The 19,294-nt window shown below is 35.9% G+C and overlaps 1 protein-coding gene across 1 annotated transcript; it reads right to left on the bottom strand.

Annotated features, from left to right (window-relative positions):
* Nucleotides 1–10,727: 10,727 nt before the first annotated feature.
* LOC105177277 (cysteine-rich receptor-like protein kinase 26) lies at nucleotides 10,728–18,333 on the bottom strand. The gene is made up of 7 exons (XM_011100363.3): nucleotides 17,321–18,333; nucleotides 12,603–12,737; nucleotides 12,352–12,473; nucleotides 12,052–12,262; nucleotides 11,727–11,964; nucleotides 11,309–11,459; nucleotides 10,728–11,229 (listed from the first exon to the last, which is right to left on the bottom strand). Exons 1-7 carry the CDS (start codon nucleotides 18,057–18,059, stop codon nucleotides 10,909–10,911), a joined length of 1,917 nt encoding a protein of 638 aa, XP_011098665.3. The 5' UTR covers nucleotides 18,060–18,333; the 3' UTR covers nucleotides 10,728–10,908.
* Nucleotides 18,334–19,294: the final 961 nt, after the last annotated feature.

Raw genomic sequence — 19,294 nt, 5'->3', positions numbered from 1 at the left:
AAGACATCGAAGACTTTGCAGGTATGACCTTGTTTTCTATACCTGTTTCAGCTAAATGCACTGACCCCTGGATTATTGACTTTGGAGCATCAGCTCATATATGTACGAATGCTGCAGCTTTTGATTCTTTAGACCCTCTTGAAAATGAAACATCCCTAAGGCTCCCTAATGGATCAATGCAAAAGGTTAAACAAACTGGTAACATACGTATGTCTAAAGACATTACACTTAAAGAGTGTTATATGTTCCATCTTTTAAATACAACCTTTTGCCGGTTTATCATCTTTGTAAAGAAAACCATGTTAATGTGATATTCACACACAAACATTGCATTGTGCAGGACCCTCTGGCTGACAAAGTGATTGCTATGGCTAAACAAGAAGGGAAATTTTATGTAATAAATGAAGATAGACATCTCCAGAACAAGAATAAAGGCACAAACCTAGCCAACACTGCAGGAGAATTTTTTATTCAGAAAACGAAATTGCATGTAAAGAGAAAAACTTGAGAAGTAGTAACCTGTGGCCCTGCAGGTTAAGACATGCTGGGATAGGAGTGATAAAACACTTACATTTTGGTAACAGTGGAGAAACTGATCAGTTGATTTGTGAAATATGCCCTTTGGCAAAAGCAGTCACTGTAAGAACCCTTTTGGCTGTTGCTGTGGAAAAGCTTGGCTCTTACACTACTTTGATGTAAGTAATGCTTTTTTTCATGGAAAACTTGATGAAGATATCTATATGGAAGCACCAGAAGGCTATCATATACGAGAATGGAAGGTATGTAAACTAAACAAGTCTGTGCATGGTTTGAAACAAGCCTCAAGGCAATGGAATGAGTAATCCTCTCAAAAAATGACTGAGTATGGATTCAGACAATCAGCTCATGACTATTGTCTCTTTATTAAGGGAGAAGGTTCACATTTTGTGGCTCTTTTGGTGGAAGTAGATGATATTTAGTTATTGCTGCTAGTGATGAGCTTATTTTTGAAGTCAAGAACTACTTGAATGATTTGTTTACTGTAAAGGACCTAGGGAGCTAGGTACTTTTTTGGACTTGAATTGACACGTTCAGACCTTGGTATTGCTGTAATACAAAACAAGTATACAATTGAAATCATAAGGGATGTGGGACTTGAAAAGGAAAAGGCTACTACTTCACCTTTGCCTGCAGGCTGTAAATTTACACCAGAAGCAGGAGCTCCCATTGACTGATCCTTCAAGGTATAGGAAGTTTATTGGTAAGCTGTTATATTAAGGCTATACTAGACCTGAGATTTGCCATGCCACACAACAGTTTAGTCAACATGTGCAACATCCTTGTCAACAACATTGGGAGGCTGCAATGCATTTAGTAAGATATTTGAAGGGAACACCTTCAACAAGTTTGTTCTACCCCTCTAATACGAATTTTGATCTAAAAGCTTATTGTGATGCAATTTGGGGGACTTGCCAAACCACAAGGAAGTCTTTAACAGGATATTGTGTGTTTTGGGAGATGCCCCAATATCCTGGAAAACGAAGAAGCAAACAACCGTTGCAAGATCTTTAGTAGAAGCTGAATATAGAAGTATAACAACCACCACTTGTGAGATAACTTGGATCATATATCTGCTGCAAGATTTAGGAATTTCAACACAGCGCCTTTCTTCCGTGATAATAAGGCCGCATTACACATAACTGCAAACCCAGTTTTCCATGAGAGGACTAAGCGTTTAGAGATTGATTGCCACGTTGTAAGGAACAAATATAGGGAAGGCATCATTCAGCCAAATTATGTTGTGTCCAAACAGCAGATTGCTGATATTTTCATTAAACCTCTTCGAGGTACAACTTTCCTGCATCTACATTCCAAGTTACGCTTGGTTACTCTATCACCAAGTCGAACTTGCAAGGGGGGTGTTGAGATGTAGAGTGCTGAGGTTGCAGCTGAGCCACAACAACAGAAACAAACAGCGCCCTTGCAGACGACTTGAAGAAGGAGGAGTAGCACTGTGCTGAAATTGCTTTTCTTACTTATAGAGTCGTATTTCTCTTTTTACGTTTTTTAGTGAACGTTGGCTCTCTTCAGCTTAGTTAGTTAGTTAGTTGGTATTTTTCTTTATTTAAGCTGTGTACAGTTCATTCTTCCTGCATCTTCTTTTTCTATTTTCTGTTACTATAAACGTTGTAACTTCTTCTCGATTTTCAATGGAAGTTCTTTGTTCTTTCATTTTCTTGTGACTTGTTAACAATAATGTCCAGGTTATCTCTCTCTCAATCCCCAACCTTTGCCGACCTTGCTGATTTGCAAATTCCAATCCTCCCGAATAGCATGCTATTTTGCTCGCTCCAACCAATGGCCAAACCCTGAGCGTCTTTGCCCACCCCCAACCCCTAATTTCATAGTTGGGGAAAAAAACCAATGCCATCGACATTAAATTGATGGTGTCACTTCAAGAGAATAGACTTTTAGCTATCAAACCATTTACTACAAGAAAAATGGCACAGTAGTTGACCGTTATTAACTACGAAAATATACCTATAGCAAAAAACATAGTGTAAAACACGTCGTTTTATTTTTTAACTACGGATTTTTGCTGTAACCAAAATGCCGTCATTTATAAGTCGTAAAAACATACAAAACAACGTCATTTTGACAAGTTTTTTTAAAATCTTTTGATACGAATTTTACCAAATTGTTGCCAATAAAATTGGCTCCAAAATTATTTTCTTTCCCTCCAATATTTATATCGATTAATTATTATTTTTATATTTATTTTAATTAAAAAATCTAAAATGGGAACACTTTTCAGTTAAAAGCTTTGACTTTTACATTTCCCCCTCTCTCACCATTCATCACCCGCGGTGTTGGGAATTCTCGGATGGAAGATGTCAACATTGCATCCAAGGCAGACATTAGTTGATCACAAAAAACAGAGGGACAAAACAGAGAAGCAGAGTTCCCTTACGAAGACGCGTATTTGTGGAATGGAAACACGATTTCTCCTGTCTTATTAGTTTTACGTTTTTGTTTGATAGTTGGTTAATTGGTTTTGAGTTTGTTATTTTTGTTATCAGTCATCTCTTTCCCCTGTATTTAACAGAGAACACTGTACAACAATTGTGATATGAAAAATTGGCCAAAGTTCTGCTTCTACAATGGCAGTTAAATCAAATTCTCCATTGATTTTCCTTTTCTACATGGTATCAGAGCCTTCCTTGTGAAGGTCTCTCGATATCCATTGTTTCATTTTTTTTCTCATTCTCTCTGCCATGGAGTATAGCACCTCTATTGGACATGATGCCACTTCAAGTGGCGTTTCAGAACCTGAGTTTATGCAACTGCAATCGTCTGACCATCCGGGAATGGTGATGGTATAAGCGTTATTCACCGGGAACAATTACTTCGCTTGGAGCAGGGCTATTAAGAGAGTCCTTACAGCGAAAATGAAGCTCGATTTCATCGAGGGGACTGCTATACGACCTCCAATTAATAGTGATGAGTTCAAACACTGGAATTGCATTGATTCCATGGTCACTACCTGGGTTCTGAATTGCATGACAAAGGAATTGGCAGAGTCTTTCATGTACGTGGGATCTTCACGTGATCTTTGGATTGAGCTAGAAGCGCGGTATGTAGAAAGTAATAGTCCTCTGATTTATCAATTGCAAAGGGATATTGGGCAAGTTACAGAAGAAAATTTATCTATTACTGATATTTTACAAAATTGAAAAGGTTGTGGGATGAGCTCCTTTGCCTATCACCTACACCTCGATGTATTTGTACAGGATGCACCTGTAACGTTAACAAAGCAGTGGACGACCTGAATGCTTCTAATTATTTAATGCAGTTTCTGGTTGGGTTAAATCCAATTTATGAGCAAGCTCGCAGTCAGATTTTACTTCTAGAACCATTACCTACAGTGACTAAAGCATACTCTATGTTGCTCAGAATTGAGAAGCAGATGCAAGTAAACATAAGTAATGTGGACAATGGTGCTGCATTCCAGGCTAGGGGGCAGAATTATAGGAAGAAAACCTTTGTAGATAAGAAAACCATGGTGTGCGATCATTGCCAGAAGGCAGGGCATACAAGAGACTCATGCTTGGAGTACCAGATTGGTACAGAGACATGGCTGAACAGAGAAAGAAAGCTGGAGGTAGGGGGAAAGGTTTCAGTGCGCAAATGTCTGATGAGCCTAGTTCGACGATGGCTGAAAACAAGCACTCTAACCTGGCTGACTTAGTGCGTATGGAGATGAAGAAATATATGAAGATGGAAATACCACTTGATCCTTTAAAGATCAACTATGCACATCTCGACAATTTTGCAGGTAGCAGTGCAATTTCTGCCTCTGGTCTTTCTAGTTCTTGGATAATAGACAATGGTGCAACACATCATATATGTGCAGATTTTAAACTGTTCCATTCTTACACTAAACTCACTAATCCAATGATCATACACCTGCCTAATGGATACTCACAATCAGTTTAACACATTGGCTCACTGCATCTTTGTTCCACAATCAAATTGACCCAAGTCCTTCATATTCCTTCATTCTCAGTAAATTTACTCTATGTCAGACAACTTTGTGCTTCGTTATCTATCCAATTTAATTTTGTAACCTTTACTTGCACTCTGCAGGACCAGAAGACTAATAGAGTTCTCGCTACGGCACACTTGATTAGAAATCTTTACATTTTAGAATCAGTTTTTGTACCTACGAAATCTACGTCTCTTACCTGTACTCCTTACTCTTGCATTGCTGATTTGAATCAATCTGACCTTTGGCATCAGAGACTAGGACATTTGTCCCATAATTCTATAAAATATATTGGTGATCTGTCGTAGCTGAATCACAGTCTAAAACCTTGTGATATATGTCCACTTGCTAAAATGTGTAAACTGCCTTTTGAATCCAGCAAAATACGAAGAAAATCTGTGTTCTCTCTTATTCATCTTGACATTTGGGGGCCATATAGAGAGCCTACTACATCTGGGTGCCAATATTTTTTAACTATCGTCGATGATTTCAGTCGTTCGACTTGGACATTCCTCATGAAATTCAAAACTCAGACTCTGGAAATATTTCAAAACTTTTGCAAGTTAATCACTACACAATTCAATAAGCAAGTGCAGTCCATTCGAACAGATAACGGGAGTGAATTTCTTAGTTCTTCTTTCCAGCATTTCCTTCGAAATTCTGGGATCGTTGATCAACGTAGCTGTGCTTATACTCCACAACAACATGGAGTCGTGGAGCGTAAGCACAGGTTGTTGCTTGAAATAGCCCGTTCCATCATGTTTCAAGCCTCTTTTCCTCGTCATTTCTGGGGTGATGCTATCTTGGGAGCTACATACTTAATAGGTTCCCAACAACAGTTTTAAACTGGAAAACTCCATATGAGGTGTTATATGACAAGCCTCCCACATATTCTCATCTCCGTACTATTGGCTGTTTGTGTTTTGCCATTAAACCTGAACCTCATGTTTCGAAATTTGATAAGAGGGCATCTAGATGTGTATTTTTGGGTTATCCTAGTGGGCAAAAGTCATATAGACTTTACGATCTTGAAACTAAATCTACCTTTGTTTCCAGAAATGTTCAGTTTCGTGAAAATTGTTTCCCTTTTGCTTCGGTCCAGACATCCACTCCACTTATACCACTGGCAGTCATCCCCTTAACTGATGATGATCTTGAGGATAGTACTTCCATTCCTAGGACATCTTCTTCTCCCTTGTTTTCAATCCCTCCTGATCAGCATTCATCTAGTCCTTCCCCTGGAATTCGTAGGTCCATGCGAAGCCACAATAAGCCTGCGTGGCTTAACGACTTCATTTGTCATCTTCCTTCACTTGATCAATCTCCTATCATCACTTCTTATGATCCTGCATATATGGGATTTGTGTCTTCACTTTCTATCTTGCAGGAGCCTCGAACGTACAGGGCAGCAGCTTCCATCCCCCATTGGACTAAGGCCATGCGACAGGAAATTGCAGCCTTGGAACAAAATTATACTTGGGAGGTAGTTCCCTTGCCACCTGATAAATCACCCATTGGATGCAAATGGGTTTATAAGACTAAGCTTCGGGAAGATGGAACTGTTGAACGACATAAGGCGAGGCTTGTGGCAAAGGGATATACGCAGATAGAGGGTGTGGATTGCATAGAGAGATTTTCACCTGTGGCCAAATCTGTAACGGTACGTTTGTTTCTGGCTTTGGTTACAGCTTTTCAATGGCCCCTTCACCAAGTCGATATCAACAGCGCTTTCCTCCACGGGTATCTCGATGAGGAAATCTTCATGACAGCTCCTGAAGGATACTTTGTTCCCCTTGGCCACGCTTGTTTACTCAAGCATTCCTTGTATGGTTTGAAGCAGGCGCTGCGACAATGGAATGCCGAATTTACACGAGGTCTTGAAAAATTTGGATTCTGGCAGTCTGGGCATGATGACTGCCTTTTCTTTAAGGTGTTGCCTTTTGGATTTATTGGTCTTCTCGTTTACGTTGATGACGTTATTCTTATGGCTCCTTCACTTGACCTCATTTCTCAAGTCAAGGTGTATCTTGATGGCCTATTCAGTATCAAGGACTTAGGTTGTGCACGCTGTTTTCTTAGCTTACAAATTGCACGCTCTGCAGCTGGCACATCTATTACACAGTCGAAATATATTCATGACATTATTCGTGACTGTGGTCTCCAATCGGCCAAGCTTGTGGCTACTCCCTTGCCCTCTGGAATTAAACTCCATTCTGCTTTTGGTGCTCCTCTTGCTGATCCAGAACGTTACAGACGTTTAGTTGGGTGTTTGTTGTACTTATGTTTCACTCGACCGGATATATCACATAGTGCACAACAACTCAGTCAGTTCATTCAGACTCCTTGCCAGTCTCATTGGCGTGCTGTGCTGCACTTAGTTCATTACTTAAGCAGCTGTCTAGACCTTGGACTATTTTTCCCTTCCTCAAATTCGCTTCAACTGCAGGCCTTTTGCGATGCTGATTGGGGTGCCTGTCTCGACTCACGTTGCTCTCTCACTGGATTTGCCATCTTCCTTGGGCCGGCCCTGATCTCTTGGAAAACGAAAAAGCAAAGCACCGTCTCACGCTCCTCTACCGAGGCTGAATACCGTAGTATGGCAGCCACCTCTTGTGAACTTTAGTGGATAGTTTATTTGTGGAAGGATTTTGGTGTTTCCGTTACCCTTCCTAAACCATTTCACTGCGACAATCAAGTTGCCATTCACATCATGGCTAATCCGGTGTTTCATGAGCGCACGAAACACCTTGACATTGATTGCCATGTCGTGCGAAATTGCTACAAGTTAGGTTTTATTCTGCCCGTTTTTGTTCGAAGCCGTGATCAAGTTGCTGACTTGTTTACTAAATCTCTTCCCAAGCTCTCCTTTTCTGCTCTTCTAGGCAAGTTGGGCTTGTTTGTTGTCGCCCCAAGTCCCACTTATGGGGGGGGGGGGTGTTGGGAATTCTCGGATGGAAGATGTCAACATTGCATCCAAGGCTGGCATTGGTTGATCACAGAAAACAGAGGGACAAAACAAAGAAGCAGAGCTCCCTTACGAAGACGCGTATTTGTGGAATGGAAACACGATTTCTCCTGTCTTATTAGTTTTACGTCTTTGTTTGATAGTTGGTTAATTGGTTTTGAGTTTGTTATTTTTGTTATCAGTCATCTCTTTTCCCTGTATTTAATAGAGAACACTGTACAACAATTGTGATATGAAAAATTGGCCAAAGTTCTGCCTCTACAATGTCAGTCAAATCAAATTCTCCATTGATTTTCCTTTTTCTACACGCGGCCCCACCATCTCATTTCCTCTCTTGCACTTCTGTTTGAAGGGATTTGTTGTCGCTGCCCCACCGTGCACCACCACCACCTCTGTTGTCTGGCTGTCTTCATTGCTGTGGTTATTGGAGGAGACCAAGGTGGTAATTCCAAAAAATCCAACTTTTTTTTCTCTTTCTTTCTTCAGTTTTTTTGAGGAAGAAAACCGAATAAAATGACTTAGTTTTTTCAAGTAATCTGACTTCTGTTCAAAGATCTGACTTGCTTTGAGTGAAATTTTTTATTTTTGATTATTGGATTTTCTATTTTACCGATGGTTTTTTGGAATGGATTTGAACATCTAACTTGTTGTTTATTGTCATCTGGTGGCGAGGGGTGATGAATGGTGAGAGCCTCCATCTCCTGTTACTGCATGCACACCACTTGATAGGCATAAAAAAATCTCCTAGTTCTTTCCAGGACTTGAAGTGGGGTGGTATTAGATTTCTCCATCACCCTTTTGTTTCTAGCCCACCACAAGAACCAACAAAAGGTCAGACAGAATTTGAAGTCCATCGGCTAAAGAGCAATTTCGAGCAAACGTAGCCAGCCTTCTGAGAAGTCCAAAGAATGTGAGATAACCCCCACAGTTGTCTCAAAGTGATATCCAATTAAGAAAAATATGTTTGAGAGATTCCACACAATTACTAGAAATCTAGCACAATTATGAGATATCAACACCTTTTTTGAGCTAAATTTTCCGTTGTTGGCATAGCCTGCTGAGCCAATCTCTAAGCAAAGGTTCTTATAAATAATCAGCTCTCTGATCTCAGATTTGATGTGGATGGAGCCATGGTAGAGAGTGATCGGGCTAAATAGTGTCCACTCTTCACAGAATAATTCCCATTCGGCATGTAGTGCCAGCGGAGGACGTTCAAGAAGTGTTCCTTTCTCAATGAGACCGACATGATCAAGTCTCGATCCTCTTCCCAGAACAAGTGATCTATGATATCACCATCCCAATGCTTTGTGACAGGATCAACAAGTGCCTCTATTCAGATGTCCTTGCAGCCCTTAGGTAACGGTGTCACCACTTTGAAACCATAGGTCTTGGTAGCCAAGGATCGTCCCAAACTTTAACCTACAGACTTGAACCCACTCTCCATCAAACACAGGCTCGGACAAGAGCTTTACTACTGATGGTGGACCTCCAAACTAGAGAAGGTCGTGATCTTACCTCAGAATCGACAAGAGTCGAATTAGAAAAATATCACACCTTCAGGACACGGGAAGCTGAATAGTCCAATTTCTGCATCAGGCATCATAACTGTTTTCCAAGCATAGCAATGTCAGAGTCTCGCAACAATCGAAAACCCATACCACAAACCTTTTTTCTTTAACAAACTTCTAAGCCAATATCCAGTGAATCTTATGAGAGTCCCAACTATGCGACCAAAACCTAACCATCATGGCCTGAATTTCATCAAGTAGAGATACAAGGAGCCAAAACACACCCATGGAATGTAGGGGTGATAAAAGAGAATTAAAACGGCCCAAAATCTCCCAAATCAAATCGAATCCAACCATTTTTTATGATTTATTTTTTAAACTACATTTTTCAATTTAGAGTAAACTTACATCACACTATTGGTTTTGTTTTAATTCAGAGCTTAAAAAATCGCCAAAAATCGAATTGCACAGCTAAATATATAATAATCTGATAAAATAAGAATATTTTTTAGAATTTCATATTCGAATTATATAACCCAAAAAATTCATATATTATCAAAAATCCACATTACAAATCCCATATTTGTAAAATTTATATTTGAACTTTATACAAAAAAATAAAATATGTTTAGTTCTTTAAGCCCATTCAAATTTTAAACCCATTTGATGATTGACTCAAATTTTCATTCATTCTTTTCTCCTTTTTTTTTTTTTTTTATCTTCCCCTTTTCCTCTTCTTTCTTACCACCTTCTTTGTTCTGTCTTTCTGCCTTTAATCTATATTCACTCTAAAATCGACTTCTGGCCTTTGTTGCATTAAGTGTTTCCTTGTTGGAATTATATATGTTCTTATATTTTAGTCTACTCAAATTTGTGAAGAGTGTTTGGTGGTCTATTATGCATAATATTAGGGGTAAAATTATCCGAAAATCAGCCAGAGGACTAAAAGTAAATAATTTCGTAAGTTGCTGGACCTAAACAAAAATGGTCATAGTAATCGAACTACAATTAAAATTTAGGCATACTTAGCGGATTAAAATTATACTTTTCCCTATATATATATATATATAATATTGCGATACACATTGGGATTGAATTGTCTTGGAAAAATGAAACCGTAGGGATATAGCCGTCGCCTTTGCGACTAAACTTTGAAATGGATTTTGCGACAGTTGGATTTGCGATAGAATTTTAAAGGGCTAATTCAAATAGTTTCCTAATTCAAGCATCATTTATCCCGATTTGTTCAAATTGTTTGAATTCTGTCACAAATTACCGGCATACTCCATTCATTGCAAAATCTGTTGGATGTGGGAGATGAGGTATATTTTGTGATGAAATTAGCTGTGATAGAACACTCAACAGTGCCAATTTTACTCTGGGTTTTTCAGATGGAGTGGCTGTCACAAGCTTTTGTCAATAATTACTAATGGATGTTGTGACAATTTTGTCTATTTGGCTTCAACCATCCAAATATGTCACTAAAGTCATACATTTATGATACAACATAGATATAGAGATTGACTTTTTGCAAGTTTTAAAATCCTAATGTATGTGCTTAACATCTAATAAAATACTAATTTTAAATATTTACACAAACCTAATAATTTATATTTTAGGAGAAAGTTATATTAAGCATTATAAAAAATTAAAAACTTATATAATTTCCAAACTAATCACACTTTTTTAATATATACATAGATAGATTTGTATCGTATGTACAACACTATATCAAAAAACATCCAACACAAGCTTTTATTATCTAAATCTATATATTGACCAAAACTCTGAACCATTTGAACCATGATATATATGTAACAAGCACACAAATAAGAAAGAAAAAAGTGTTGTCAATGTGCATAGATTCATAAATAGACATCTTATGTTGATGACTATTCATTTCCTCCAAGTTATCGAGGACCAAACTCAGAGATGGAGACCTCATTCTTAGAAGTAGGTTCCCTTGTATGACTCCTTGATGATGGGTTGGATTCCAACTCTCTTGAATTGGGTAGATAAAATGGAGGTTGAGAAGGGATACCCAACGTTATGGAAGAGCTATTGAGCATGAGAACAACTGAAGACATTGTTGGTCTGTCGGCTGCATTTTCTTGAACACATAGCAAAGCAATGTGAACGCATCTCAGCATGTCAAGTTGGGAACTAGAAGTAGCCCTCACAACAGGATCTATCACATTTGTTGTTGTTCCCATGCGCCAATTTCTCCAAGCCTGTATAGATTGTGGCTCTCTTTAGACCCAAAATCTGCTGTATGCAGATAATATTTTTGTCTACATCATTTACACTTACATAACTTAGAAGATATTCTGGATTCTCATCATTTAAAAGAAATGTCTTTTCCTTGCCGCTTACTAATTCCAAGACCAGCACACCGAAGCTAAATACGTCTGACTTGATAGAAAATTGGCCATGAGTTGCGTATTCTGGTGCCATATATCCACTGTAATATCCAAGTTAAACATATATAACCAGTTGAAATAAAGAGGAGGCGTGATGACTGGTATTCAATTGAGACTGATCAATCATATCACAAGTACAATATCTATTATTTAATTGAATTTATTAGATCAAAATTGGACAAGTACTTTTTGAGGCAATACTATTTGCAATGATGATGACAACTTGTAGATATTGTATTGATTGATGTGACAGTCAGTGTGTGCAAGAATGGAGTGAGTTCCTCATCTAAAATAAAGCTTGTACTTACTAAGTTCCGACAATCCTGTTGGTTCTATCTTGACTTTGATCAACAACGAGTAATCTTGCCATGCCAAAGTCAGAAATTTTAGGGTTCATCTTCTCATCAAGAAGGACATTGCTTGCTTTGAGATCACGATGAATAATCCGGAGCATAGAATCTTCATGCAAGTAAAGAAGTCCCCTAGAAATACCCTGTATGATTTTGTAACGCTTGTCCCAATCCAAAATCGAAGCTTTGATTGGATCTAAATATCATATTAAGTGTACATTATAACGTTATAGCCAAACTAGCATAATCCCAAAATTTGATCAAAGTAAGAGCAAAATATTACCAAATATGAAATGGTCTAGGCTCCCGTTGCTTACGAACTCATATATAAGAAGCCTCTCATGTCCTTGTGTGGAGAAACCCAAGAGCCTAACCAAATTCTTATGCTGAAGCTTGACCAATAACAACACTTCATTCTTGAACTCAACATCACCTTGACTTGAATTCCTGGACAGTCTTTTCACTGCTATTTCTTGGTTATTTAAAAGTTTTCCCTATGATCAAAGCATAAAACTCTAACATATCAGTGACAAATATTTTTTTATTTTTCATGTACAAAATCCATCCATGTGAGTTCAATTACCCTGTAAACAGCTCCAAATCCACCTTCCCCCAGCTTGTTAGCTTCGGAGAAGTCATTTGTAGCAGCTCTGATTTTCTCAAAATCATATTGTATAGAGTCAATACTGGTAGTATCATCAACAGCTTCACCAAGTAAATTTGGTGACAACATCAGTTGTAAACATTGGTAAAAGCCAATTGACAATATCAAGAAACTACAAATACATCCAAATGATGACAGAAGAAGAAGAAAAATAAATAAAAAGAACTTACTCTCAAGACTTCGTTTTGGCTTTCGCTTTCGTTTGATCTTTCTAATGAAGATGCCGATGCAAACAACTAGTACTGGACATGAAACAACTGAAATAATGATGATGTTTCGAGTTTTATTACCATCTTTCTTCTTCCCTGAAAAATAAAAAAAAAAAAAAAAAAAAAACTAAATTGTTCAATTCCACGCTAAGTGGTAAGAAATTTGAGTTTTGAACTTGTGCTTGTCTGATATGATGGTCTTAATTCATAATCAATTATGACCCTATTGCTTTTAGCCTTTAAGATTGTTGTGGAGGTTCTAAAAAAAGTGCTCATTTTGAATAATTTTAAAAGTTGTAGTAATATCAAAAGTTTGAAATATTTATAAAAACTACTAGGAGGTAAGGTAAAAGCTAACACTTTTTTCAGTATAATTATTTTTACCAAAAATAGTAATTTAATTTTATTTTAATGATTCTATTTCATTCTTGTAATTACTAGCATATGTACTGCCATTTATAGTATTAGGATATTAATTACTAATAAAAAATAATATATAATTAATTTGTATTCTGACTAATATGATTATTCACCAACATACAACAAGTAAATTACATGGTTGGGAAAAATACTTAACTTTCTTGTTAATTAATCACAACCACCCAATTCATATTTTTCTATTGTATAGGAATAATATCAAATAATGTAGCAAAGAGAATATAAATATTCAGAAATATAAAATTATGAAACTATACCACTACAAAAAAAACATATTTTATTGCAATGAGTTAATTGCAACGGCCGCATTTTGTCCTAGTTTCTTGTGGCATTTGGGACGGTCTTGCGATGGATGACATTATGTGGTTTGAGAATCTATAAAGAAAAAAAATGGATTCAAAAACTTTCGACAGACATATCATTGAAACCATCGTTACAAAGTCAACTTTGTCGATGATCGTCAAAAAGTTTCTCACAATTAAGTTACCCTCCATACACCCAATGGTTTCTTGGATGGTAGACGGCGTCACAATTTTCTGACACTTTTTGGGACAAGGGTAACACTTTTCCAACTGGTTATCAAACTTTTTCTTTCACCATCGAAAACTCGTCATAGAAATGGACAGATTTATGACTTCCTATATCTTTCATTGCAAATTCACATGTCCATCGAAATCTAATGGCTATTTTAGAACTAGCTATGACCATCAAAAATTTATTACAAAGCCCATTGAAATATTTCAAGAACAGCTACTTCCCAACGACTATTTTCCCATAGCAATTCTTGTTGTAAACTCCATTGCAAATTTATATATATATATATATATATATAGCTTTCATCTCATTTGTATTAACACTCTTAAATCATTAAAACACAAACATTCTCTCTCTCTGACTTTTGAACATATTATAAATATTACTATTATTGCATTCTGTTGATCTAGGGCTGAGTTTAGAGGAGGTGGATTGTGATTGATCGGGTAACAATTAAAATCTATTTTTGTTCTTTGTAGATTATTGTTTGTAATTTATGTATTTTAAATGTTAATTATTATTAGTGGATATTAATGAATTTATAGCTTGGAATATGTATATAAGTGACCAAATACATACAACTAGTTATATATTGAATGTTGTAGAATAATATGTGAGTTTTAATTGGTTTAAGATATGTTCTTATGTGCATGTAGGTAGTCATGTTAAGATAATTGTGGAGGTAGGTATATGAAAAGAACCAGCTGGGAAATGTAGGATTAGGCAAGAGTTTGAGGATGATGTTCATGTTTTCATAGAATGGTCCAAGTCCCAACATGCATATATGGACAGTGAGGTGCCCCTACAGGAAGTGCAAGAATGAAAAGTTCAAAATAATGGATCAGGTTATGTACCAAATATGTATGAAAGGGTTTTTGTTAAAAAATTATAATTGGAATTCACATGGCGAGGCAAAGATATAGGAATGAAGTAACAATAACCCCACTTCGACTAATCAAGAGTTTCGGCATACCAAAAATTGAACCGAACTAATCAGTCGGTTCAGTTATAATTGAAATTTTTTATCGATTTGGTTTGGTTAATAACCAAATTACCGAACTCATAACAAAAATAATCTGCCAGTTAATTAATTTAACAAATTTTTATTTTTATATTTTAAATTTAAAATAAGTAGAAATTAAATTATATTATTATAATATAATATATATTTATAAATTATAAATATAATTTATATATATTAATATATTTTATAAACTACAATATATTATATAAATATATTTTTTTAATTTCGGTTATTCGATTGGTACAATTAACCGACCTAACCAAACCATACCGACCGATTGTACTAATTTTTTAAAAAAAATATAGTAACCAAAAATGGAATCAAATTTTTGGTTCGATTTTATGTACGGACCGAAAATTTGATTCAGCTGATTTTCGACTGGTTAACCGAATTTTTAAGACCCCTAATAATTTATCAATAAATTCAGAATTATTAAGACCAATTTATAAATAACTCACTTTTCTATAGAATTTTTTTTAAATAATATATTATTTATTATATCATTTACGAAATAATATTATAAAGATATCACACGATAAATAATGTTACGATGTCTTAAATCTTTAGAATTTGTTCGCTTGATGTTAGATCGATTGATAAATAATAATCCAATTGAATAGCAAAGAAAAATAAATAATAATCCAATTTTTAATGAATTTTGATTTAAGTCTGGATTTAATAATATTCATTAAATTTGGGTCTGAATCTTAAAGTTAACTTATTAATCTAAGTCGGGTCATACACTACCCTTTAACACCCCTAGTACCAATGCACCGCCTGACAAAGAGCAGTGGCTTTCGATAACAAGTGGGCACAAGAAGATACGGATGTTTGAGATGGGCTCGGTTCATTGTTCACTAGTCTCTCCTACACCTTAGCTGCAGCTAATGAGCCTCAACTAGGGGTATTCAAAGTTCGGTTAAATGGTCGAACCAAAAATCAGACCCAAAAAATTCGATTTGATATATATATTTTTTTTAAAGTTTGGTTTTTCGGTTCAATTTTTTTGGTCACCAACTGAAAATCAATTTTTTTTATTATTTGTATTATATTAAAATATATTATTATATATTATATATTATATTATATTTATATATTAATATTAATATAATATAAAATAAAGATAAGTAAAAGAGAAAGAAAAGAATGAAAAGTCTCCCCAGCATAGGACCCAACCCCCAACTCAGCAAGGTTGCCTCTTAATGACGATCAAGTCGCAAGATGTTTACAATCTTCCTTCCATACCCACAGCTTCCTCTCTGGATGCCTTTGTTGCATCTCACAGTGAGTCTTTGGATGTTGGATTCTGGTGCTATTACACACCTTACCCATAATTGATCTCATTTGTCCTCTCTATCTACTTCAAATTTTAAATTCTTAAAATTTTATATACTTTTTTATATGTTGATATTTAACTAAATATACTTAAGAAAAGAATTTTTTTTTTTTTGGAAGGAGAAAAATCCCATAAAAAAAAACACTAGAACTAAGGTTAAGACAAATGAACTTCACCATGTTTTATTTTACATACACCATAAAGATATTTTAGACAGTTAAGGACAAAAAGAAGGGTTAAAACACGTCAAAAAACATGTCTAATCGCAGGCAGGACCCGTGACTCCTATTTTATGTCTATATTAACGGAAAGGGATTTCATCAGAATTTTATTAAACGAGAATTTTTTGCCTATTTTTTTAATATAAACGAGCTTTTAGCTTGCTATTTCGTTGAAGAATAGGGGGAAAAATGGAATTTAACCTACAGTAATGATTAGCGTATGAAAATGGGGCAGGACAGACAGGAAATTAACACCCGTGAATCGGAAAGGATGGAATACATAATACATGAGTTGAAATCAGATGAACAAACAGATGACACCTTTTGTTATGTTCAATATATAATAAAAACCACTTTGAACTTATCCAAATTAGTTGAATTTCTACTTTATGTCATTATCATCAACACCATACTAACATCAACTCAAACACTATATGTATGAAACGAAAAAGTGCAAGTAATCCCCTTGTGAAATTGTAAATGAGTAAATTACCTTCTTATATAAAAAAATAGCGATTTATCTTCCTATATTTTATAAAATATAACAATTTATCTTCCTATATTTTTTAAAATGAAACAATTTACCCTTTATACAAGGAGGTAAATTGCTTCATTTTAAAAAATATAGGGGAATAAGTTGCTATAGTTTTTTAGAGAGGGTAATGTGTTCATTTTCAATATCACGGGGAGTAAATTGCTATTCACCCTTTATGAAAAGGGAAATATTATTTTTTGTTGCGAAATTTAGAATCTTTTTATTTTTATCTCATTGAGTATGGAATATTCCGTAACTTTTATAAAGTAGTATCTTTGATCCCATAACAGCTTGTCGTTAGTTATTGTAATGACTAAGTACAAGGCGTTGGGGCCTTAATTTACACCTTTGGTCCAATTGATTATAAAATTATTACTTTTGGTCTCATAACTTTTAAAAAACACTAATTTTGATCTCATATATATACTTAACTACCACGTTACCTTTTCTCGTAATTATATAAAATAAATGTGTTATGAAATCACTAGTACTACTTTTTAAAATTTACGGGATCATCAAAAATTAAAAGGATCTAAGTCACGCTACGAAAATTATTATGTCCCCAATAGAAACTAGAGTACTGATACGTACCTGAAGGCGAGGGTTTCAGTGGTTGATTTCTTGGTTCTTCAAGCCTAGCTATATCGTAAAAGGGTGAAATCTCATAACGAATGATGCAACTGGGCGTGTATACTCGTGCCCCTATCGGATACCATGCCGGACTAAGCTGCGCAGCCTGACTCAAGCAACTATCACAACTCTCATTAGACAAATCCGGCGTGCACTGCAGCATTGCATAAATAGTCTGACCATCAGGCCCACTCCTATTGCCGGCTGCGGCCTTAAGGCTAGAGCCACCGTAAGCTGCCTCGCCTCGGAGATCATCCATCAGCCCTCCGAGCACCTCCTTGAATCTGTCGGGGCTGGTGACGTTAAGCTCACTCCACACAGTTGTATTAGGCGTAGTTGCCATGGTTCCCAGCATAGGCTCGTCCGAGTACCGGAGCATGCAGTTAATGTGCCATCTAATAGCCCGCAACTGATTGCCACAAAGCTGCACGATCTCACTGGCAACAACGTCGACACAACTTCGACACTCATTCAGCTGGAGATCGCCTCTGCATAGCACAATTGCGTTGGCTGGACCCTCGGAGGCGGCGTAGAATCCATCGTCGCCGATGTTTGAGGAGAGAGACGGGAGGAGGGTGTCGAGATAATTGCTCCTAAATAATCTGTCACTTCTGTAATTGAGATAGCAATTATGAAACTCCATTTCGCAGCTTACCAAGGCAAATAGGGTTGTGAGAATGAGGAGTGTTATGGCAGCCATCTTCTGGGACTCAAAACTATGTGGGTAGTAGTCGTTTCTACGGGAGAACTGGGAAACTGATGACGGGGTTCAAGGGTTTGGTCGGATTCAAACATTCGATTTTTAATTACAATACTTTGGTTTTTTTAATGTTGTTTTGTTGACAGAATGGCTGTCAATTTTAATCACATAGATTCAACACTTGTTGTTTAGAAAGTATTGCAGCCATCATATTTAATGTGTGTCTAAATTACAAATTCCACCGAGGTCATATCCAAAATATGAAAGCTTCAAATACTCTTAAATTATATTTGGACTGCATAGATTTGTAATTATGAAATTCAAATGAATAATGAAAATTTTTTAATTTGATTTGTTTGTGATGGAGAAAAGAATATCAGTTAAACGATGATTCAAAAGGAAGGTCAATTTTTTTTCAATAAAGCGACAAGATATTATAAGATCGTACAATTTGAATTATCATGTGATTATTGGATTACCCCTAGATAGTTAATCGTATCAACAAATTAGTGGTCGGTGAGGGAGTAGAATTAATTTTACACACTCCGGCATTTACGGCTAACATAGTATAAATACCCCATAGTTTTATTGTAAAGGGAGGCTTTTGGAAGGGCAATGGAAAGACGAAGGATTTTTTAGTTCGTGAAGTGTGAAATGTGAAGTGTGTTTAAATTGCAAATTTTTTATTTATTCCGCATCAGTTTGAATAACTTTAAATTCAAACATTTGTGAGCTATATTTTGTTGAACATTAATGAATTTTAAATTCATCTAAATTTGAAACTCTTTTTTCAAATCTTTTACTCAAATTCAAATTCATCATTCAAACATAATTTAAGATAACATTAACATATTGAATATGTAACCTACAAGGCCAAAAATAAAAACTATATTTGGGAAGGGGTTGGTTATAGATTTTCGATCTAAGTCCAAGGTAGTAATGAAATAATTGTGAAGGTCGTAATAGTTATAAAAAGTTGTGTGTAAGTATGGATGACTAGCTTCTATATGTTTTTTAAGTTGGACGATTTTAAATGAACCATAAATTCAAATAATCGAATGATCATCGATCATAAATTTATATATACATACCCAAATTTAAGTCGGGCCGAGACCGGATGTGGTACGACCAAAATTGAAAAGCCACAGATTTTTATCTATTTTCACTACAAGAAATAATGTCATTAGCATCAATACGAATTCCTTGCAGAATAATGAAATTCGTTGCTAATTTAC

Source organism: Sesamum indicum, linkage group LG2 (assembly GCF_026168435.1).
Source record: "Sesamum indicum cultivar Baizhima isolate 11 linkage group LG2, ASM2616843v1, whole genome shotgun sequence".
NCBI classification, from domain to species: Eukaryota; Viridiplantae; Streptophyta; class Magnoliopsida; order Lamiales; family Pedaliaceae; genus Sesamum; species Sesamum indicum.
This window is presented reverse-complemented; position numbering and strand designations above follow the sequence as displayed.